Source organism: Brachyistius frenatus, unplaced genomic scaffold, assembly GCF_029030835.1.
Source record: "Brachyistius frenatus isolate BFR_SWC_R1_liver_20210118 unplaced genomic scaffold, ASM2903083v1 Contig_17, whole genome shotgun sequence".
Taxonomy (NCBI): domain Eukaryota; kingdom Metazoa; phylum Chordata; class Actinopteri; family Embiotocidae; genus Brachyistius; species Brachyistius frenatus.
In genome coordinates, this window is record NW_027210616.1 from 5,809,867 (window position 1) to 5,834,939 (window position 25,073).

The following is a 25,073-nucleotide window of genomic DNA, read 5'->3' on the forward strand; positions in this document are numbered from 1 at the left end:
AAGTTATTGGTGTGTTCAATAATTATATATAACCATTAAGCTGTAAATGAAACTTTGTTTGGGTATTTACAGCCTAAAGAGAAGGGATACCACAACAGCAATATCTGTAAATAATGATGCAATCCACTTTACAGTAGCACTTCAGAAATTACTGTAAACAATCTCTCTAACCACAAACTGCAGAAAATACTGGGGCAACTGTAACACCACACGTGCCTCGGGGTTGTTTTGGAGACAGGACTTTCAGTTTATACCGCTCTCTGCCATCTTTGTGGGCAGTGAAGTCTGACAAACCAAATTTGGGTAAAAAGCAGAGGAGTCTGAAGATGAGGTGGAACAAGAAATCTGCAACTTCTCTGCAGGTGTTGGTCGATTAGAAACTTCTGATTTTTCACTTGTTAAATATGTATCACCCCTACAGAAAGCATAAAGTAGTAATGCGTTAATGACACTACAAGGACTCAAAGATTGTCTTGTAATTTTCAAACTAAAAATGAATGAAGTTAGTTTCCTCAACTTTATTTTATTCTTCATGAGTTTATGTACTACTTGTATGTCTTTAACTGTCTTTATCTTTCTCCTAATGCAACTACTTCTTTCTGACAGTCCCCACATGAACTGGACAGTAAGAATTTTACAAGGTGGTTCTCAAATCCTGTTCAGGTGTTTCTGTATGATGTCCACTCTGTGTCTAATCGCTCATATTTGTGTCGGACTTCCCTGCAGTGAAGCAAGAACAGTCTGACATTGTCAACCTTCTGTAAGTGTAAACTGACCTGACTTCTTACTTGTTCACATGGTCATTGCAGTTTACAGGTGGGGTCAAAGGTGACATTTCCAGGTGTCCACAGCTGGAGAGGGCTCACACAAATTCCAGCAGGATTATTTTATTAAGAAAATGGGGCCCTCGGTTCTCAGATTTACACCTGCAGCTGGGACAAATGTTTCGTGACCAACTGTATAGCTGCGACTAACCAGACTATGGAGAAATTGCTGTAGATTTGAAACGGAAAATTGGACACTTCCCTGTGAAGCCCTCTGGGGAGCAGATTTTCTTTTGTGATGCGAGGTCTGTCAGAGTCGTGGGTAAGCAGGTCTAATGCTTTGGTATGGACGCCAGAATTATTAGAGAATGACCTGAAATTGGCTCAATCCAAAAAGTAATAAAGCTGAAGGTTCTGTGCACACACGAGGGTTAAGCTGATACATGATTAATGTCCCTGTGGGTTCAAAATGATTTCCTTCACTGCAAGTAGCTCTGCTTTGAAGGATTTTATTTTCTATATTGGGTGATTTATTAACTATATATATAATTTGTGTCTGTAGTTAACAGAACCCCGTCTTTGAAATGGGAATTGGTTTTCCTGAAGGCTGGAGATCTCCTGCTTTAAATTCTTCATGCAGTGCAGTGAGATTGCTTAAATAGCCATCCAGTGGATTTTCCAACATGTCGCTGGATTTTTTTAAAATTCAACATCCTCAACAACAGAGTGTGTTCAGACCAAGGGACCATCATATTGTTCATATCGACCCCAAACATCATTTGCCCAAACATCCAATATGGCCAACTGGAGAGGTGAGCGACATAGCAACAGACTCACTAATTGTGCGTCAGTGAGTTTGTGTTTGTCTCAACCTCATGAATTCCTGCAATATACTGTACATGAATATTCAAAAATACAATTTCCATGAGCATATCCATGTATAATCAAGAGTTTGGGAAAATATAAAATTACATGAGGAAATCAAATAATTGTTGTCATGTCTGCTGTTTGTTCTGGGGTACTTTTGTCACCCTGATGATCATGCCAGATCTTATTATCTATTAACTAAAATAAATAAGAAATTGGTATGTTTTCAGTTCTGTTTTGAGCAGAAATGTTAAGCATATATCTTTTTAAACACAGTTTTCACTTATTAAATTGTTTTCTACTTAGAGAAAGAACCACCCCTGCACCTAAAAGAAACTAACTCTTTGTAAGACATCTCAGTGTTTTGTTTTGTTGTCGTTCTGCAGAAAGCATCACTGAACTAGTTTGTTGTAAGGGCTGTTTGTTGAACTACTTCAGTTACACCTCCATCGTGATGAATAACTCGTTTCATGTTATCACAATTGGCATCTAAAGCTTTTCCAGGAGCTGCAGGCTTCGTGGAGGACGTCCACATTGAGGTCAGCGTTGTGAAGATATTTGTCCTGTGGAGTGGTTGTTAATGGTAGGGATTTCTCTCCACCCCTCAGCGGCAGTAAACCACTGAGAGGGAGGGGGTTGGAAGTCAAATAGGGGAAGAGGGGGAGTCTCTAATGAAAGAAAGAAAGACAAAAAATAAATTAAGAAAGAAAGAAAAAAAGAAAGAAAGAAAGAAAGAAAGAAAGAAAGAAAGAAAGAAAGAAAGAAAGAAAGAAAGAAAGAAAGAAAGAAAGAAGTGTGGAGTCTAAAACCAGTCCTCAACAAGGAAGAGAGGATTCTGCCTCTCACTGTCTTCTAGTCAAGAAAAGCAACAGTCAGCTGCTAAAGTTGGTCTTGATCCTAATTCTATCACCTGGCGAGAAACTAAAGCCTTTACTTGAAGCATTTCCATTTCTGAGAAGACACAACTGAAGTAAGTAAACTAGTTTTTACTTAAATATCCATTGTGTTAATACGCGTAGTATTCATTGTTTAATAACACACTGGCAGCGTGAAGCAACAGCAGTGATAACCGGCAGCAGATACACGTGGCATGAAACAGAGACGTTCACATATTTGAACGCTACACAGCCCCAAAGACGCTCCGTATTAAAGCCGCAAATATGCGCGGTATGGGCAAAAAAAAGGCTCTAAGTGTCGGCGTTTGTGCATGAATTTGACAAACATGCTGAGGGTGAGTAGAAAGCGCACAAGAGGCTGTTTCGTAAGTGACTGCCATGATTTTACAGTAGTTTCTTCACCCAGCCCTCTTTTCATTGATGAATAAATTCCTGCTTTAGTAAACTCCGTGATGGTGCTCATTTGTAAGCCCATACGAACATCCCTACACTTACACGTATTTATTGTATTGAACCCTTCAATTTAAACTTTATTATGGTTCTAGCAGATGCAGTAGTCGCAGACGCGTTTTTAGCAGCAACATAACGTCTGTGTTGCCTTCACTGGCTCCCCGCAGGGTCAGTATTTACAGCAACGTTAGGCTATATAGTTTGAGTTAAACCAAAATTTGTCATAAAAATGAACTTATTGTTTAGATAGGCCTGTAAAATATAGCCTAGCCTATATTTAAAATTGTACTCTGTTACACAAAGAAAACTTTGTGCAGAGGTGATAGTATTTACTAAAGTATATATTTTTAAAAAATCTTGAAATGAAAATCTGTTTTAGCCTATAAAGGAAACCTGGAACTATCAATGAATCTTATTGTTGATTAATCTAGAGATTTTTTTTGATCAACCATTCAATTGAGAACAATGGCAATGACATTGCTTGTTCTATCTGACCATGTTCAAATGTAGTCCACATACAGTATATGTGCAAGTAAGCCTGCACATTAATTCTGACATTTGAGAAGCTGGAACCAGCAATATGTGGGATTTTTTTTTTTAAGGGTGCACCAACTGTTTTCATGATCATTTCCATTGTTGATTGTGTCCCTGAGTAGTTATTGGGTCTAGCCTTTAGGACAGCAGAAATAGGGCTTTGTGAAAAACTGCCCCCCAGCCTACTCTCAGGATGGAGCATTAAATCAGATTGGTTGTTTCAACAGTGTGAAAATCGATAGATCATTACATTTCTTGGCTATAACTAACGAGAGACAAGTAAAAGCAGCAGATCCACAAGTGGAAACCTGCCAGCAATGTGTCTTTAAAAAAAAAAAAAAAATATTATTGACCATGAAATTGCCAATAGTTATTTGTTCACTGCCAGTCACCTCTTAATTAATCAGCTAATTAAAAGCATAAACTGGAGGTCTGGCTCACTGCATCTTTTGTGGGGGGTTGTCTTGTCTCGGAGTACCAATTTCAACATTTTGTACTGCAAGTGGACGCCGCAGCAGACTTGCTCCGGACGGGCCTTTTCAGTGGCCGCCCCACCGGGCCAGTAACCAGACCCAGGCTGAGGTCATGCCTGCAGAGAGACAGCTGCCTTGCCGGCCGGGCATCTTCGGGGGTTGCGGTTTTGGACTCGTCGGGGAACAGAGGCACCTAGGGCGTGTGGTTTGTTTTCTTGGAAACTTGTGAGGATAAAGAGTTTGCCCTGCGGTTCTTTATGTCCTGCGGGGGTTGATAAACACGCCTGGTCAAGGTCAGCAATATCCCCACGAGGAAAAAAGAGCAGGGCTGGATGTGAGCAGCAGCTCCAAGACTTGAAAGAAAAAAGAACACGTGATGAACTAAATGCGTCATAGTGAACTCAAGTTTTGGTGCAGATGTAGCAGAAAATACTTTTTATTATCATGATATAAACACATAAGATAATCTAACTCCTCCACGATGAACACTGAAACTCTCCATGGCCAAAACAGTGGAGTAAGTCATTGCAATATTGCATCATAGTGCTCAGGTATTTCAGGAAACAGCTTACTTATATAGTGTTTCTCTCAGTGCAGGCTTCACCTGTTCTCCCTCTGCACACAAAAACACACTCACATGACCATACACACATTTCACAGTGCTATAACAGGGACTCGCAACTGCCTGCCAACTAAAAAGACCCTGCTTTCAAGTTTGGCAAGTCTTTGTTGTGTTGACCCTCCCGCATCACAACACAAGATCACTCCTGTGCAACCAACGTGCACATTTTCGAAGTAACTGCTGGGGTACAAAAGCATGCACAAAAGAGGTGGGAAACAGAGGAAGAATGTGTGCTAAGGAGAAGACGAGGCAACAGGTCAGATGGTTGTGTTGAACTTGCCTGACTTGTGTGTCCTGCGTGAGTCCACATGTTAACCTGACCTTAGACAGACAGTATAACTAGACACCATGGCTTAAATTACAGACACTGCTTTTGTGACACTGACTCTCCCGTGTCATTTACAACATTGTCTCCTGAGCGACGGCCAGTGTGCATGAGATAGCATTGCATCGTATTTATTGTGCGTGTGTGTGTGTTGATACTTGTGATACAGCCACCACAGAAAATCCAATACATGTGACAGTAGCCTCTATACTTAGGCCTTTAACTGACTGTGTCTGTCCTTTCTGGATTATCAGCACACAATCGAACACGCTCACATCTTCTACAAAATGAGCAGCTCCGAAACAAGTTGTGTACTAAAAGTGACAGAGGAAACATAAAGAGGATTAATAAAGCTGTAAGCGAGGAACACATTTATACCAGGCTTTAAACATCACAGGATGTTTTCAAGTACATTTAGATGTTAACAGCAATATAGTGACTCATACTGAAAGAGATTTACTCATAGGGCAATTTCATTGGGAGCTATGAGTTTCCCAGGGTCATAATGGTGTTTCTGCAATATGTTAACATGGTGAAAAAGTAGAAGTCAATTGTAAATTTAATTGATTCACTGGATTAAAATGTCACTTTCACTAAGACAACAAGGGTCAACAGTGTGCACAGTTGTGGCCTTTATTTTAACAGCAACATAAACAGAAGCAAAAAACAGTAAAAAAGGCTGAAATGCTAGCATTGTGATATGGATTTATGATTGTGTATTAATCATTAGTTCCACCTCCACAATAACTGATTAGACTGATAGAAAATTTGCTAAAATTTGCATATTCAGTTGTCCTGAACGCTCAAAACATTTACTAATTAATTAGTCCTATGTGGAAGTGAATATTACTTTTGTTTTGGAATGTCTCTGGGAAATTGTGGTGGGGAATTCATAGATTGAACTGCTCAACAGAAATGATTGTGTGATTAATTGATCGTAAAAGTAATAGTTGCAGCTCAGGTTTTTAATAAAGTTTGCGTCTTTTCCGTCTGTGTACTCTGACTTCATTAAGAAGTTAATTTGTACCTTATCTATTTACAAGACTAAGTGAATGAGCGCCACCTCGTTGTTGAGAGTTGGGGAGCTCTGTGTGTGTGTGCCAACATTGAAGGGGTTTTCACCGTGGGGTGTCAATTACAAAGAAATCCCCCCTTTCAAACTCTCTTTCCAGCACAAAGGCAGTTCACTGGGCTATGGATAATCGCATTACACTCACGTATCACAAGCACGTGAGCAGGCACACGCAGAGACAAATCATTCCCCTGAAAGCCCCTCTCTTCCTGCTGTACGACACATGTTGAAAAGATGTCCTCATTAAGAAAAGTGTTTCCTGTTTGAGACCTTGAGTGCAGCCTCTCATTGTAGGCTCTTCCCTCTGTTCCTGTCCACTTCTTCTCTGGTATACAGATAAATTGATAGCTGGGTATTTTTTGGATCTTTGGTTCTTGTTTAGATGTTTTACAGATGTGCATGTATGTGATCTTATCAGGTTTGTCATGACTGGACTCTGTGTTGGTCCCTCATGTCGTAGCTTTTTATTAACTGTCCTATATGTCTGTGTGTTTGTGCTTTTCCAAGTTGTCATGATTAACCTGACCTTTAGAGGTTGGCTCCAAAAAGGCTCGGGCTCCATAGACTCCCATTCAACTTTTCTCATGAAATACAAAGTCAGTAAATGTTTTCCACAAGTTGATCTGGTGTCATTCACTAAAGTCACTGCTCGTTTTTATTTTTCTGGTGGTCCGTCTGAAAATAATTCAATCATTTATTAGATATTACGTCTCAAAAAGAGGTATGTTTGGGGGCATGTCCGTTTGATTGACAGGCATGTGGTGCAGTCAGGTTAGGGTTAGATTATAAGTGGGTGAGGCGTAGTGTCCTTGGTTTCCGCTTGGTCACAACACAAGTTTCTGTCTTCTTGTTTGTTGGCTTACATAAAAGCGGCATAATGGATCATTTTGACCTGATTGTCCCAGTGACATGAAAACCAAAGCTAAACTTCCATGTCGTTAGCAGACTCATTAAGTCCAACCCCGTGCTGCTTTGAGATGGAAAGTCCATCATTTTAAGATGCTGCCCCTATTTCTAGAACAAAAGGAGACCAACTGAGTGCTCGGCATTGTTTCCGCCATTCTGAATCCAAGGTGAAAAAGCTGCTCTGTTGATGGCACAGTGGGTGGATTGCTGAGGACAGTGCAATGCAAAGTAGCAAGTACCCAACAAGTATTTACAAAACAATGATAAGCCATGCCTGAGTTCAATATGCAAATTAAGAGAAAAAAAGGTACAGACTCATGTCTCCCTATGAAGTAAAAATCATGAAACATCATGTAACCCACATTAGTTTTACCAGCAACTAAAGGGTAAACTCACACATGCAATACCGACCAGAGAGGCACGTCGGGAGATCAAAGCCTTCTCCCCGGAGACGACCTTTTATGCCTCGAATGAAACAGCAGCATCATGATCTACACCACTGAAGAATCTCATTTGGTTGATTTTTGCTCACTGCTTTTGAGGATCTTTATTTATTTGATCGTTAACCAGACCGACTCCGAAGGAAAAAGTTTCTTTTAAGTCTGAGAAGAATCTCCGGTGAGTGACGAATGCGTTGCTCACAGTTAGCCGTTGCTGTAGAGCTACAAAGGAGGACAGTTGTGACACAGTTGTTTAGTTGGGCTAAAGATACCTGTTGAGGTGAGCGGGAACGCTGACGTAATTTTCTTGTTTTGGCGCCAGAAGTAAACGGTCAGATTGAGAACAGTGTTGACTGTGTTGCTTAGTAACTGTAGACGTTTAAATAATGTCCGTTAGGTATAAGTGATAGATGCCACTGAGACATGAGTACATGTGTGTGTGAAATATGTTGGTATGTTAATATTGACCATAGTGAATATTTTATATATACATATATATATATATATATTGTGTGTAATACTATTTTACTGGTCATTTACTGTTACACCAACAATAGAGTTTAGAAATTATAGTACTGACATCATATTCTATTCTGCTGCATGCAGATTGTTTTTTTTTGTATGGATCTGTGATGGAGACAGTGATCCCCACTAAACCTCCACAAAGCGCTGGAGCTGAGTGACCCTGCGATCCCTGATCATCTTTGCCGTGGGTGAAGCTGCATTTGGTCTTCTTGGATTCTCCTGCTGGAGCACCGATGAGCAAAAGATTCAGATAAGAGTTAGTCTGAGAGCCTACAGTCATACACTACTTGGTAGCAGACTGAAAGACAAGAGACTGAAACTGACTGACTGTGGGAGAAATACCGGTATTGGGGTTATTATTTGAATTTGTTATTTTTCTTTTATGCTGTTCCCTTGATTTTCTGTGCGTGTTAATAACTATAATAAATTGTAGTTCAGTTCCATGTTTTAAACTGCAAACATTTGCTGTGTTTCATTCACTCCCAGAGCGACCTAAAGACAGTCCTAAACTTAACACAGGTAATCCAGTGTGTTACATAGATTACAATCACATTTGTTTTATTCAGTGGAAGTTAATAGAGTGAAAGAAGGACAAATCTCTCTGTTCAGGAATCAATATTTGAAATGCAAAATACCCCATAAACGGGTTTATTTTAAACTCAAGTTGGAAACGCTTCAGAGAGTAGTCAGTGTTGTAGTCGGGGATGATCTGGAGCTAGGATCAGAGTTTTATGGTAATTTAACATGTTTTTGTTGTTTTTATATATTTTCAGGTTGTATTTTGTGTTTTTTTTGTATTAAAGCTGCAACAATCAGTCAATTGATTGCTTGAGGGGAAAATAAGTCCTTGCACAAAAAGGCTGAAATTCAAATTAAAGCATTTTTTTCCCCCCCTCCTTCCCCCTCCATCTCAGAGCAGCAGCGATGGCGCCTTCTCTCCTCCAGGCCTTCAGGAGGCGCTGGTGGATGGCAGTGACAGCGGTGATTGAGAACCTGCTGTGTTCGGCTGTGCTGCTGGGCTGGGGCTCCCTGCTCATCATGCTAAAGAGGGAGGGCTTCTACTCCCACCTATGCTCAGGTAAAGTCTGTGAATGATTACGCTCCTGACCTGACGCACCATCTTTGGTCTTAGACAGCGACTTTCTGCCCTTCTTAAAACACGGATGCCCTTCAATACCCCTTGCCCGGCTCATTGCTTCATTGCCATAGGCTTTCTGAAGCATCTCCATTGGTGACATCCCGAGCTTGACACAAAATTGTATGTGCACTCTGCTCAATTTTCTAGTCCATGGTGTAATCACAAATGTGCACGTACCAGTAGTCACAAAAATAAGTGTAACTCAGGTGCTGATGTTGATTAAGCAATGCAGCTTGGAATAATTAGTCATTGCTTCCCCCTGCACCGTGAGCATTACTGTGTTGCATTCCATTAAATCAGAATAGGAACAGTCTCTGAACATTTTGATCGACCCTCCTATATTGTCCTATTTGGTGTAATAAAAATGTTTTACAGTCGATTTCCCTTTTGTTTAATTAATGAGTTACTGTTTCAGTATTATCTACATGTTCGGTTTTAAGAAGACAAAAACAAAGGCAAAATAGTGGTCGATATTGTAATTATTTTTACACAGACAGCATCTGGAGCTGTAAAACACAGGGATTAAAAAATGGTTCACACATTTCTTTTTTCTTTTGAGTCTTAAAGCAAAGTAACATCTACATTTGCATTGATAACAGATGTCTCCTGGTGGTGACAATTATTTTTTCATGCTTGAGAGGCAAACAATCCAAACATTTACTGAAATAAATACATTTGTGCAGCAGAAATTTTGTTTTTCTCTGAATCAACCCCTGGTTGGGGTCCAGACTTAGGACAAACAATCTTACCGTTAGAAGACTTTAAGCTTTTGTATACATGTTCGTGTTATTCACTGCACACTCGTCCCCACAGTGAACGACTCTGCGGTCATGGTGTTGAGCAACTTGACTGCCGGTAAGATGAAGGGGTGGCTCAGCTGCGTGGACCAGGAAGAGATGCTGAATCTGGGCTTCACCATCGGTTCCTTCCTGCTCAGCGCCACCACCCTGCCGCTTGGTATCCTGATGGACAAGTTTGGTCCGCGTCCAATTCGGCTGGTGGGCAGGTAATGGCAGCAGAATAGTCACAAACGTGTCACACTTGGAGTTTTGGTTTCCATCTGGGGTATTAATGCATAATTACCTTCAGAATAAGTCAGAATAGTTTGTGTGCATGCACTTTTAAGTGTGTAGCAGTATAACATTTCTTCTCAGTGGGTGTGGAAGTGTGAACACACTTTCTCTCTTTCTCATTCGCACATTGAGCAGCTATAGAATTTATTCGCCATGTAAGACACTTTGACAATAAGATGAAAGTTGATAAAAAAAAAGTTGACACCTGACAGTTTCAATCTTTTTTGCATATTAAAGATCACCATACAGCTGTTTTGTCATATGACTACTGTTACATATTTATATGTGTGATTGATGGTGAGAATAAGTGAAAGCTGCATAACAGGTAGGTTAGTAGTAAAATTCAAAGCTGACAAATCACATTCCAAAAGTGGGTGGAGTGAGATGAGGCCTTTTGTGTTGTCTTAGCGTGTCAATCACCAAATATAGGTGGGGTAATAGTTTGTGTGCATGCACTTTAAGTATGTAGCAGTATAACGTGTATTCTCAGTGGGTGTGGAAGTGTGAACACACTTTCTCTCTTTCTCATTCGCACATTGAGCAGCTATGAAATTTATTCACCATGTAAGACACTTTGACAATAAGATGAAAGTTGATAAAAAAAAAAGTTGACACCTGACAGTTTCAATCTTTTTTGCACATTAAAGATCACCATACAGCTGTTTTGTCATATATAAGTCTAATTAAATTTTTCTATGATTATTATTGTATTTGCTCATCATGCCAAACAGTGTCTAAACTGCTTTGCATCTCACTTTCACTTAATAATGTATCAGTAGTTTGACTAAGACTTTCAGAGACTGTTGAGTCTCTAGCAGCCAGTCATCTGTGCTATGTTTACTCTGGCCCTGTAGGAGTTTCTGTACTTGTTGCTTCATTTGAATTTTACAAATTTCTCTCTCTCTTTTGTTGCAGCTCATGTTTTGGTCTGTCTTGTGTTATGATGGCTGTTTCTACCTACAACCCTGATGGTGAGTACAAACATTAGCCCTTGTGCTAGACATAAATTAATCATCGCCGTTGTGTCACACGAGCCCCATAGAAGTCTGTAAATCTGGAATACTTCTGGTCACTGCAGTTATCTCAATACTATGTAAAAGACTAGTTCTTCTAGTGACTGACAGCTGAAAGCTGTCATGATTACAATGACAATCATCTGGAGGAGCACCACTCTTCATGGTAACATTCAATGCTAAAGATATGTTTATTTAGACCTGAGGTGCCTAAATTCTTTCATATGAAGGGCCAGATATTCATCTTCACCAAAAATAAATATTTATGTTATGCCAATTTTTTTTAAAATCTTCTTTTACCAATGTGCCACTCCCTCGATGTCTTCACCGTGACTGGCAGCCTAAAGTCAGTGATACGCGAACAGCTTGAGAGCATTAGCGGCAGAGAAAGAGAGAATGCCATAATTCATCATATCGGACGTAGGCCAATGTAATTTAATAGGGAAGCTTAACAGCACTATGCTGCACATTGCAGTATGTACTGTTTAGCCGCACAAAATTTACAGTTCATAGTAATTATGGTTAGGGCTTTACAGTACTTGAGAAGTAAGGAGAATAAATACAAGGAGGATAATCAGCTTGTCAAATGCTGTGGTAGGCCAAAACAAAGGACGTGCAGGCCGAACTCAAACCCAGGGCCACAAATTGGGCAGCTCTGATTTAGACAATTAGCCAAAAGATGCAAAGGACAACGTTTTGGATATTAGGATTAAAAACTTAACATTACCACATTTGGCTAAAGGGGTTAATATGATCTGAAGCCAAAGAGGTTCTCAGAAGTGCTGTTTAGAGAGTGTAAAAGCAGTAAAAGCCTCTTTCAGATCACTCGACAGGTCAGTGTGATCCATGTTCCCTGATATTAAAGTTAATCCACAGTTTAAAAGTCGCAGGTGTTTCACTGTCTGAAACCTCCCCTTGTTCCATTTTTTTCAGTGTCATATTGACTTTGTTTTAATTGCTCATAGCAGTTTTCAAAAAGAAACCGTAAGATGGGGATTTGTAACAGTTAATGGGTAAATAGTAAAAAGCAGATGGATTCATTCATAATCCAAAAATGTTATTTTACCCTGTTTATGACATCCTGCTTCTCGCCTCATCTTCCAGTGTAGTTAGTGAAGTTTGTCAAGCTTGATTGACATGTTGGACAAACTGTTCCGCCAGTTTTTGTTTTCCAATATATTTTTATAAGAAATTTTCTTCTTCTGTTTTTCTTTTTCATCTGCAGTCCTTTCAGCACTTATCTTTCTGGCTCTCTCCCTGAATGGCTTCGGAGGCATCTGCCTGACCTTCACCTCACTCACGGTGAGACACAAAGCCAGCAAGAAAACAGACTTGACTGATTAATGGATAAGAATATTTAGAATGAATATACAGAATCTCACATGGGACTTTTATGCCTCTGCAGCTGTGGATGGAGGCATTATGAGTTCAGGTTGTTTTTTCCTTCTTTTCATGAAGGCGATGTCTCAGGAACGCCTTGAAAGAAATTTCTTCTAATGTGCTGCAAATATTCACTTAAACTCAAGGATGAACCTCACAAACACATTTGTTGCCACAACTCAAGAATTCACACACAAAAACCTGTTCAAGCCTGAACTGTCCAAAACAATGTGACCCAGTCAGTCGTTTAAAGTGAAGCTGGTGCCAAATAAAATTTTTTTTTATTAGTCTTGTGTATGTTTTAAATGATGCCGTTGTATTACGAAACCGGAGAAAGTGTCAAATTAAATACAGCCGGCACAGCCTCTGCCTTCTTTCCCCCTGTCATGTTAATGCTCTCATCGAGAAGAGGGGAACAATTTTACAAGTATTTTTTATTATTTGGCGCCAACTTGTGCTTTTGTCTCTGCTGACAGTCTGTTCCATATTAAAATGCTGAAAGTACATACACATTTTTTTTTTTTTTTAAAAGCCTCTACTGTGGTTACATAACTCGTATTCGAAGTACTAATGTAGGGTTTTGTTCCTGGAACAAATGAACAGAAACGTTTTGGTAGCGGCGAGTCTCAGCGTGTTTGGGGCCTCTATTTGTCTCAGCTGAAGAAACAGTGTGTGTTGTGAATGGGAGCTGCGTTTGTTTACATTCACATCAGGCATCTGCATTCGCTTGTGATGCGTCAGCTGGCAGCCACATTATCGAGCGTGTTTTATTGTTCCCGCTGCCTCCTGTGTCCTGGCAAGTATTTGAGCTGTGTGTTGGTACAGCGTGTTTCTGTCAGAGCAGCGCGTGACTTCTCCCCGATGGAAAGTATCCCATTCATGTTTCCGCCAATAACGGCCCGCGGCTGACCACACACCTTCCCCGAAGCTCGGCCCACTTCACCTCTATTCAAAATACTCAAGGACACATTTGTTTCTTGTCTCTTCTGTCCCCTCTCATGTCCTTCTTCTTTTTTTTCTCACCGAGCAGTCAGCAAAAAATCAATACACAAACTTTTTCAACTCGGCATGACTCTGCACACATGTGGGTGTACAAATGTGTGTGCAGGGCTGTATGCGCACACTGAGACGAACATGAAACAGATATTTGGATAATGAAGGTTCAGGCTGACAAACGACAGACCACCTTGTCCTTTGACCTGTCCCCGGTGTGGTGTCCGTAGTCCGGCTCTATGGAAAAGAACAGATAAGACAGACACCTGTCTGAGTCTCTCTGTGGACGAACACAGGTTAAACTAATGGCTTACTGAAAACAGCTGACGATGCTGATAAACAGCTGACACGGCAGATTTACAGGAAGAAACATGTAAAAGTATTTTGTTCAAAAATTAGATAGTCATCCACCTCACAGATGCTTTAACAAAACAAACAGCACAAATGATTTAAAAAGAAGACAGCAGTTTAGAAAAATAACTTACCATGACCAGACATTGTTCTTGTTTCCAAGACTTTATGAGGATGAATCTTTGGGAAATATGTATAAATGATATATTGCATGCATGTGTACACAAAGGTACACATGCATGGAGCCTTACATCACTCAGTCTTTTACACCCATGCCGAATGAAAAATACTTGCAATGTAGATTTTGATCATTTTGGCACTTGAAAGTAAAAATGTTCAGGTATGCATGATTATATCTGGGAAGAGAACCTGTTGACTCCCTCAGGGGTTTCTGTGTAACGGCCACATGAATACTCCTTTTGTGCTTGACCGCTCTCACACACTCACATAATGCTATTTTTATTCTAATAATCACACGCTGAAATGCAAGATTCATATACACACACACACACACACACACACACACACACACACACACACACACACACACACACACACACACACACACACACACACACACACACGAATAATGTTCAACCCCCCTTCCTCCTTGTCCCTGTCTGACCTCTGTGCCTCTCTTTCCCTCCCTCTGCCTGCACTTATAATTGGGTTGAGTTTACCACCACTGACTGCCCTCCACTCTGTTATTGTTCCTGTCCTGAAGAGCAAATGACGACAGAGCACAAGGACTGACGCGCGCGCGCACACACACACACACACACACACACACACACACACACACACACACACACACACCATCATGATTTAAACCATGTGCTTGAGAGTAATAGCTCAAAATAGATTATTAAATTGGACCATCTCTATTCTGTTGAGTTACTGTATAAGGTAAGAAGACTCTCACAGTCTCCTCTTAATGTGGCAAATTAGCCACAAAAAGTCTTGTCATGATTTTACACAATAACATTATACACTTCTTCATAAACAATCACAAAATATGTATTCATGCTATACTGTATGATGTGGTGGAACTATGCAATGAAACACTCATCAACTTTCTACCTGCACAAATCTGAAAAAATTTAATGTTCCTGATAAAATAACAACTGTATTACCTTGATTAGCTTATTTTAACAGGCACTGTATGCACTTGTATGCACATATTCCGTGTGCGTGGTAATCAAGCATGCAATAATACAGTCATATTGCCAAAGAAAAAGCATAAAATTGGCAGAGAAACATTAATTCCAGGCCAAAGGATTATAGGTTTTACTTCAGAGAAGAGTGAGGAAAATGATAAATGACCGTTTGAGCTGATTTTTTTTTTTCCGCAGAGAATATAAATAACAGAATAATAATAATAACTAGACGTTAGACATGTTTTGCAAAGATTTTGAAGAACATACATCTTCCTGTAATGCAGCCTCAGTGTTTAAGATGTTCAAGAACTGAACGAAATGCCTTACAGCTTTTAAACTAAAGAGCTTATTATGACTTTATCTCTTGTCTTCTCTTGCATAATTTATAACTTATCTGCAAAAAACAAATATTTGAACAATATCCACATCTTGCACTAAACCATTTTCCCTTCCAACAGCTAGGTTAGACGGATCGTTGTTCCTAATAGTGTTAGTTCTTTTGTCGTAGTTATAAAGATAATTGGAGGACACGGTAAAAACGAGGTGAATCACTCCTGCCTTCATTTACTCTGTGTCACAGTTCCACAAGTCCCAGTTGTCACATACTTCACCACCCTTAATGATCTATGTTCACTTTGTAAAATATGACGGTTATGTCAGAAATGAAGACAGGCTTCAAGTATTTACTGCAACAGACGTGGAGTTTTCCTTTGACTGACTCGGCTGCGTGCCCAGCTGATCTCATGCTAGTGATAAAAATGAGTTCAGTCGTTCCTTGCTGGGGTTAGGAGAGCTGTCTGTCTTCTACTCGGCAAATGTCAAATAGCAGAGAGAGGCTTTTGAATTCGCTCCACAAAGAGCTGCCGCAACAGTGAACTGAATATGACTTTTGGAAATATGGCCAGGGTCAAAAATAAAGAAAAAAATAAAGTGAGGGTCACGCGCCGTGGTTTTAGGCGGCGTCCATACTGGACATAATGTTAAAGCACTTCTTTTTTTCGTTATTATATAAATCTACTGCAGCTGCTCGAGAGCGCTGTGCTAACACTGAGAAGCAGTGATGCTTTGACCAATGAACAGTAACAAGAGAGTTGAGGTGGAAAGAAGAAGCCGGTGCTAATCAGCTGTGGTTTAGTGTTTCCTGCTGGGATCTCCACAGAGAGAGCAGCTCCAGCTGCGTGAGATCAGTCAAACTAAAAAGAAATGTTAATCCCACTTAATTTTTTTTTTTGTTTGTTTTTTTTTTTACAATTTCTGTTTTGCTTTTTATGAACCACTCTTTCTTCCACTCCTGCCCTCCTTTGTTTTCACTTCCTGTATTCTGTCTTCCTTCAACATGTTCAGAGCTGAGTCAGAACTTCAGTGCTCATTAATCTACTATTTGGCCCAATCTCTCAGTGATTAAAGTCTTAATTAAACTTAGTGCCAAAATCTTACAACACCCAACCGAGTGAGCACGGCAGGAACAGAGCCTGAACTGATCAGTCGTGACAAGCGAAAGGCCCAAGCTCCATTTGTTTGTGACTTTCTGACCTACTTGACCCCTGTGTGCCGCCATGCAGTCACATGTTTCTGCCCATGCAGCAATAGTTAGCGTGCCGGACATGTGTTACGAGGCCCCGATGTGAAATATGTATTTTATGAGCACAAGCACACTTCACACTTGCTTTCTGCTTCATGTTGCAATCATTTCAGACATACCTGTGTTGATGCTGCTCGTCTCCTGAAAGCGAACACTTTGCTTTCAAACTGACATCTCACTTTGCTGAAATTTCTGTGTGTTAACATTAGTAAGGGATGCAAACTCCCCCGTGTGTTCAGAGGGTCTCGGTCCACAAACCTCCACAGTCTACAGCGTCCAGCGATGCAGATCTTCAGCTTCAGTAGAGGGATGTGAAGTATTTAGATTCTCAGAAGCTCTGAATGAGGACGGGAGTTCTCGAGGATGTTTTTCTCATCTTCGCTCAGACAGTCGGGCTCTCCCCCGTACATCCTCAGGAAAGTTTTTTTTTTTCCTGTGTACCTTCTAACCTCTTGGTAACAGCTCTCCAACTGACCTCACACCTTCCCCTGCAACAGACACATACGTTAGTCTGCCAGCCACAAACTGTCACCATATATATTCTACACACTACTGCTATAACAATGGATAAATTAACGACATGTAATGTAAGAGGGGTACTTAATAGTAATGAGTACACAGAGGATTACCACCCGACTCTGCAGTTTCCCTCAGCTCCTCGGGATTATACTTGTTTTACAAATTATTTGGGGATTTTCTGGTCTTTTACTATTTTGGTTACTATTTTTCCCACTCTCTTTCTTTCGTGGCTGGCAGCTGTTATTAACAACAACAACAAAACTTCTGTATACTACCTGCCAAGCACCAAATGAAAGACAAATTTAAAAATGACCCAGACATTTCAGTCAGGAGTTGGTGGAGACCAAAACAAAGTGAAAGGCACTCAATTTGATCAGGTCTCGAAGCATGGCTCCAAATAAATGCAAATGTTGACAGGATGTGTAAAAAAAATGATTTGCTTACACGTAAGCCATATCAGCTTTCCAAGTCTTTCAGTGTTGTGTTTCCAGCTAATTGCTAATTAATGAAGGTTTAAATTGCTTAAATGTACACTGAAATATGAATGCAACATGATCCCGCCAGATTTGTAATCAAAGTAATCATCATCCCATATCCTTCCACCTCTATACACCCATCTCTCTCACCCTTCTCAGCAGTAGACCAGCATTGAACTCATACATTTTTAATAATTGTGCTCTGTCAGTGAGATCATTGTAAGGGTTAGGAAAGTGTTCACAGCCGTGGAGAAAAAAAGAGGTGCTGACACTGCTCGGTGAACTCTGACACAGCCGGGAGATCAGGTGACGCTAGCAGAAGTTTGGAAAACCACGATCAGCGCTGAGAGAGAATAACGAGCTTGTCATGCAGCACACCTAAAATCCCACACGTGATTTTATAATCGTGATTGACCCATTTAAAACTCTAATCAAAGGACACTGAGTGGGCTGCCAGCACAATAGGTCATTGTTATGTTAGCTAAGCTACTTACTACTGTAAATAGGTCGACCTAATGTATGATGTGTTAGTGCCTGGTGCCCCCCACCTCGTCCCGTTTGCTGTGTGCCATGCATGCCCTCGTGGTGGGTCCAAAGAACCCAGTGAAGTTCAGCAGGAGCTGGCTATAGATCGGCTTCCACATTTTTAATCCTAACTCTAGGAATGTGTTGAAATGGCAAGAAAAAAAAAAAAGGCCATGAATGTGTGTTTAAGTATAGCTTAGTCTGTGTTTGAACTATGGGGACAGGACCCAAATTGGGTCATTTGTTTCTTCTTTTCCATGACATGGAAACTAATATTTTTTTAATGAATCTGCTCTGTGGGGAGATAAGAGTGTTTCTGAGTGCAAAGACTCTGTAGGCGGAAACAGTGGACTGTCTGTCGGCTGAGAGCAACTTCCTCAGTCTAGTTCAGTCTCCCCTCTGCTGGCAAAGTAACAGTGCACTTTCACTAAACCACAGTGTTACAATAACTTGGCTTACTGTATTTTACATTCAGTGGGTCAATGTGAATTTGTCTAATTAGTGTGATAAATAACTGTATCTACCTCTGCGCCTGCAGCTCCCCAATATGTTTGGTGCTTTGAGCTCCACCGTCATGTCTCTGATGATCGGCTCCTACGCCTCCTCTGCTGTCACCTTCCCTGGAGTCAAGGTAAAATTACAAAGGTTACGTTAAGAAAAAGGCTACATATTTGCATACTTTACTCAACCATATGACTATATAATGGTGCCTCTAAGATATAAAAAAAATGTTTATGGATGGAGTTATAAGGCCTAATTGGCCAAGAACAGCAACTCTAAATGAACGCTAATGTTGCTGCTGGATGAGCAAAGAACTGCTGGTTGGCACGTTCACCATAAAAACTTTACAAGGTGATAATATGTCAGTGTTGCATTTACAGTTTATTCTGTTGCCGCCATGTGTTAAAAAAAAAAAAACACCTTTAAACATGAGTGCAGTTTAAACAATAAAAACACAACCCTCCTTCTCTTCTTCCCAGCTGATCTACGATGCAGGCGTGTCCTTCCAGGTGATCATGTGGTGTTGGGCGGGTCTTGCCAGCTTTGTCTTTTTCAACTGTTTTCTCAACTGGCCCATAGAAGGATTTCCAACACCTGACGAGGTGGACTACAGGTCAGTACGGGCTGCCAGTCTGTTGCATCTTTCTCAAGTGACACAAAGAACAAACTTGTAACTCCCTCATCTGTGTGTTTCACAGTAAGATCCTCACACTGCAAGAGCTGCCTCCCTCTGATCAGAAGGACGTTGGCGAGAGAATGAGCCACAAAAATGGAGACGTTCAACACTCCACAGAAATGCTTCCTAATGGAGCTGAGGCTGCACCCCGTAAGGCAACAAACACAATCGTCTTTCCATCAATTCAGAGGACCTTGCATTAACTTACAATCATTTCCTGGGAATTTACTGAACATTGAACTAAATCCTGACCCTAAAATTTCATGATTTAAGTTACTTTTTGTCCCCAAAAATGAGGTCTATTTAGCTTGAATGAATTAAACCAGAAAGTAATTTTCTTCTTAAAAAAAAAAAAAAAAAAAAAAAACTTAAAAGAAGCTCTAAAGAGGTGAAATATGTAAAAGAAAGGTCCTTTAAAAATGTTGTTTTGCAGAAATGTTTTTTTTTTCTGCTTTTCTGTCTTGTTAATCATTTTGCAACCCCTCACATTACAACGTGACTAACAAGATAGGGAAAAGGTGTCACTTGGTAGTTTGCACACCCCATGTTGAGAACCCTTTCCTCCTCTGACCTCCTTTCACTCTGGATATAAAAATAAAAAGTCTCTCCCCCTCTTTCAGCTGCTGTTCCCTTCCGTCGGTCTGTGTTCTCTCCCATCTTCCTGTGGAGTCTGGTTACCATGGGGATGTCCCAGTTAAGAATCATCTTCTTTATGGGGGCGATGAACAAGATGCTGGAGTTCATGGTGACCCATGGCAAAGTGCACCGTGAGTTTCCAATTCTCAACCGCAGTCCAAGCAAATATCTACTGTTTAAAAAAAAATAATGAATTGTACGTTATTTAAACCTTTTGAACACGACTGACAGAATGGATCATTTGTTCTATTGCAGCACCTGAAGAGATGGTGATTGAGAGAGGTGAGCTGTGCCAAAATTTGACTTTATATTTGTATATATTATGTGACTTGTCTGGCATTTGTTTTATTTTATTTTTTTCTTCAAATTTAATGTGCTCTCTTTCAGTGAGTTTCTACTCGTCCGTCTTTGGCACCCTGCAGCTGTTGTGTTTGGTCACATGTCCTCTGATTGGCTACATCATGGACTGGAAGATGAAGGACTGTGAAGACGAGAAACCTCTCCCATCAGGAACGGAGAAGAGGTACATCACAGATGTAGCAGAGTAAACAATATGATAGTTTGACAGTGAAGACAGAGTCAGAAAACCCGGGGAGAAAGAGGGGGATTTGACATCTTGTGTCTGAAAGGCCGTTTGACGACTAGATAAATGGTGAACACAAATATAAATGTCAACATTCTGGAAGTGGTGTAACATACTGCTCATGTTAAAATACCTTTGCCTGTGTCCCCATCAGACTGACGAGTGAACCCAAGAGAGACCGTAAGATCCAGAAGGTGACCAACGCCATGAGGGCCTTCATCCTCACCAACCTGCTGCTGCTCGCTTTCGGATTCTGCTGCCTCATTGACAACCTGCCACTACAGGTAACACACACAAACACACACTTCATAGCAGCCAGACAGCAATGAAACACAATAAATAATGCTCAGAGTCACCGATTTTCATTGTCTCTCTCCTGTTTTAACCTTAGATCTTGACCTTCATCCTCCACACGATGGTCCGAGGCTTCATCCACTCCTGCTGTGGGGGCCTTTATGCTGCTGTGTGAGTGCTGCGCTGCTAATTCATCTGTCTCATCAAGCTCTGTACAACACAATCGCATACCGTAGGGGGGGTTACAGTATCCCAAAATCCCTATTCAAATAACACAGCCATCATTTAAAAAGAGTCATGACATAATAAACAAAGTCGAAATAGTTTTACTTTGTGGTTCATTAATAAGATGAGTAATATTTAACTCTGGCAATGAGACAATAGACTATTTTCTGTCCCATTTAGATTTATTTCCTCACACCATATAAACAGCGAAAATAAGGCAGCGCTTAACAGTGTGATAAAAGCAACCAGATGTGGTAACAAAAACAGGGGATGCTGTATCATATGTGCAGAAACCTCAACACTACAGCTGCTGTACCATTCATTACTCACTACTAAATCTAGAGTCTCAAATAATGTAGCATAATATGTGTTGAACACTTACAGGGCGTCTTGTCGTAGGTCTGCGGTAGTCTATATTCACACAAGTCAGTGTGTGCGCCTGGACACAGCAAAAAAAAAATTGAACTCTGAGCACATCAGCTTGAAAATGAGCTCTGAAATTACCCTATATCTGGCAATAATCACATATTCAATCATAAATGTTATGTCTACAACAGAAATATAATTCAAAACAAAATCAGATATTTTATTGTATTTAATGTTATTTCCCTGTTTATTCTGGAGCTCAGTTCTAATGTAATTTGGTATGTCAAAACTATTAACCACTAAATATTTCTCCCACAGCTACCCGTCCAACCACTTTGGCACCCTGACAGGCCTCCAGTCCATGATCAGCGCCGTGGTCGCTCTACTGCAGCAGCCACTCTTCATCGCCATGGTCGGACCACTAAGCGGAGACCCCTACTGGGTGAGGAGACACACTCTCGTTGTCGTGTACATTTTTCACCACTTTCACTGACAGTGTTTATTTGTCACCCGCCAGTAAATCTATGACTCCTAACGACAACTTTCCTCCTCTCCCTCAGATCAACCTCGGCCTGCTGATCTTCTCATTGGCCGGTTTCCTGTTGCCGGGTTACCTGTTCTACCACCGCAGACACCTGCTGAGGGAAAAAGAGGCCAGAGACAAGCGGGCCACCGGTCAGGAGATGCAGGCGCTCAACCACGGCGAGGCTAATGGCTACAAACCACACAGCAACGGCCTCACTGCTGTGGAGGCCTAGACAACATCGCTGCTGAGGATTGGAGGAACCGTAGGGTTTATTTTTGTACGGCCCTTCAAAATGAGCACCAGCAATCCACTCGTCAAGACATATTTTTGTTTTGATACATAGTGCTTTTTTTTTGTTGTTTCTGTTTTTACCATTAAATGTTTGTTTTTAGTCATTGCTGGTGCCAGTTTTGCTCACCACAAACCCAGAGCAAATAGGATTCCCCGTGTTTTGTTACAGCTCAGTCTCAGACTTCATGGTCTTTGTGATTTGGGGAGAAGATGTGTCATCGTCATTTTGTTACTGTTTATTTATTTTTGGTTTAGTTCAAACAGCCAAATTAGTGCGATTCAAAGCCATAGATTTCACTCGCAAGCACATGCACAGACAGTGCGGACATCACGGTACTTGAAATACTAGTACAGTTTTCAAAGACTTCTGATAATCATCACAATCCTTGCTAATACCAAAGAACAGCTTGAATATATTAGGAAAGTTACTTTCTATTCAGTATTGCTTCAGAAGTTTGCGTCGCAAAGCAAATCTACAGAATACTAGGTGTGCTGTTTCTACTGTAATTCCCCCGTAAAAAGCTATAAAGATATATTTGTAAAACACTACTCAAGGAGTGCAAGCTATCCAAGAAAATCTAAAGCATCCGAGTAGCAAACTTCTGGTACTCATGAAGGAGCTTTTTGAGGTATTTTCAGAGCCCAGCTATGGACGCACACGCGCACACACACACGCACACACACACAGATAGGCTGGTTGTAGAGACACCATATCTACCTCCTGTTTCCTGTTTTTGTACGATCTCTTTGCAACCGACTCCGACTCCATCGTTTTTGTTTTGTTTTTATATCAGGAAATCTAAGTCATTGAAATTCAACTACCCATTGGAAAAAACATGTCATGTTTTTTTTTCCCCTTGTGCCTTTGCAGGTAAAGCTTATTCAGTCCTTACATTTCTACAATTTATTTAATATAAAACATTTTTCTTTATGGAAATTTCACAAGGAAAAATGTGACTGATTTTGTTAACTCTGGCACACAGTGTGTCAACGTTGTGGAACACTTTGTACTGCTTTATGCACAGAAATGAACTAGTGTGTGTATAAAATTTGCATTTAAGTGTCTTTTTTATACTTTAGTTGCAGTAGAATTAAAAAGGGAAGCTTTTGTTTCAGTATCAGAAAATATTATTTTTGTAGTGGGTGAATTATAAATAAAGCTCAGATGATTTATTATTGTGTATATCCTACTTTTGCTATTTTGTATTGTTTTAGGAGCAAACAAACCTCTGACAAAATAGTTTTTTGTAAATAGATCTGAGGTGTGGCTTGTATTTTATGACATTCTGCTCACTTTACTATAAATGGATTTGTACGGTGTATTACAGTTTATTATCTGAAGAGTGAGGAGACACTGGCTGTGGTTTAATTTAGTTTTTGTAAATGTGATTTTACATTTTAAAAAAAACAAAAAAACATCCAGCTTCTGCCTACGATCCCTGAGTTTCAGCCAGCTGCAGGTCAAAACAGAAAAATTTACATTTCTTCCAAAATGATAACAAGATGTATTATGTACATGTTTGTTCTGCACACAGCAACAGCATCATGGAGATTCATTAAATATTTTGTAATGTATATTTTTTTACTTTTTTTTTGACTCCATTTTAATGCCTCAACAGCTTTTAGTAGATTTTTTTTTTTCCTCTCGTTTCTGATGCATTTCTATCCTGTTTTCTTCACATGTGAAACGTGTTCAGCTTTTGAATATTTGCACACTCTCGTGTTTTGTTTCAACTGTGTGCCTTTGCTGCCATCTTGGCTTTAATGCAATAGAAGTGAATGTAAGAATTAACGCCTCCGCCAAACATTTTTCTCTGTAAAACCAAAGCCATCTTTAGGGACCATTGAAAGTAGTCGACAGCACTTCCCCTCAGGAGAGCATACAGGAACAAAACAACAGGAATGCCTTACAGTACTGCTCATTAGTTCTGCAGTAAGTATTTGGTCAGAATGCTTTGTTTCTTGTTGACTGTCACTGGTGTCGATTTAGCTCGTTGATCTGTGATTTTCATTGTCAGAGTTGGTGACTTTTTCCAGTTTTGTTTGTGCTTTTATTTGTTCTTGCCACATTTAAATGTTTTAAATCATTGTATATCCAATTCCAGCAACAACTATCTGTTGTTTGTCATAAACAAGTGGCTGTAAAACTTGTATTAAAGCTGACAGAGGTCATTCAAGTTAATGTGACTCCCTGCTGCATTTGCCCCAATACTTCGGACTTATAGTCGATACATCCTCAATTGTTTGTGTAGGAAGTTTAATCAACACCTTTGACAGTACCTACAAGAAAAAAAACATGTCTGCTTTATCTGTGTTATACATGTATCATCTAGTGGTTTATCTAAGTCTATTTTTAGCATTGGGGTTGAAATGTTGGTATGTCTTGCTAAATGCAAACTTTGCTTTCCTGCCCTAAATCAATATATCCAGCATGTGCATTTGATTAGCAAATGTATGTATAAATGCAAACATATTGTCTAAATTGTATTCTGCTTTGCATCTACCGTTTATCAATTGCTGCTGCAGTGGAGAGAGAAGATTTCTAACCATGTGCCAAACCACATTTCACATACCCACTTCCTACTGCAGAGAACACCTTTTTTTTTTTTCTTCATAAAATAAAATGAACTGATATAACCATGGTATCATCTAAAAAGGCTGAACAATAATAACATCTGTTACAGTCTGTGTCTCAAATGAAAAAGAAAACATATACAGTACAGCACATGCTAAAAGAGGCACCACTCCACTGCACACTCCTCTTTAGCATTGAAAGGTTTGTTCGACCAGTCAGGTTCAGTGTTGTCGCTTCATTCTCGACGGTTTCTTAGACCTCGCGGCCATTTCAAAATTCCACTCAGTCCGCTCTTAAAATCAACAAATGGCAAGTCTGA

The 25,073-nt window shown here is 40.2% G+C and overlaps 1 protein-coding gene across 1 annotated transcript; it reads left to right on the plus strand.

Moving 5' to 3' along the window:
- The first annotated feature begins 2,307 nt into the window (after positions 1 to 2,307).
- On the plus strand, positions 2,308 to 24,432 carry slc43a1a (solute carrier family 43 member 1a). Its single transcript, XM_069694564.1, has 16 exons — positions 2,308 to 2,601; positions 7,956 to 8,130; positions 8,789 to 8,952; positions 9,826 to 10,018; positions 11,001 to 11,056; positions 12,324 to 12,400; positions 18,620 to 18,712; positions 19,062 to 19,195; positions 19,281 to 19,408; positions 19,879 to 20,025; positions 20,150 to 20,185; positions 20,282 to 20,417; positions 20,632 to 20,761; positions 20,869 to 20,942; positions 21,681 to 21,804; positions 21,923 to 24,432. The coding sequence occupies exons 3-16, from the start codon at positions 8,799 to 8,801 to the stop codon at positions 22,118 to 22,120; spliced, it is 1,680 nt and encodes a 559-aa protein (XP_069550665.1). The 5' UTR covers positions 2,308 to 2,601; positions 7,956 to 8,130; positions 8,789 to 8,798; the 3' UTR covers positions 22,121 to 24,432.
- Positions 24,433 to 25,073: the final 641 nt, after the last annotated feature.

Bases quoted from the DNA above. Each gene is read 5' to 3' on its own strand.
- slc43a1a (XM_069694564.1), top strand. From the start codon at position 8,799: ATGGCGCCTTCTCTCCTCCAGGCCTTCAGGAGGCGCTGGTGGATGGCA. The intron at 19,196-19,280 runs GTCAGTACGGGC...TGTGTTTCACAG, and splicing joins CCTGACGAGGTGGACTACAG to TAAGATCCTCACACTGCAAG. The intron at 21,805-21,922 runs GTGAGGAGACAC...CCTCTCCCTCAG, and splicing joins TAAGCGGAGACCCCTACTGG to ATCAACCTCGGCCTGCTGAT.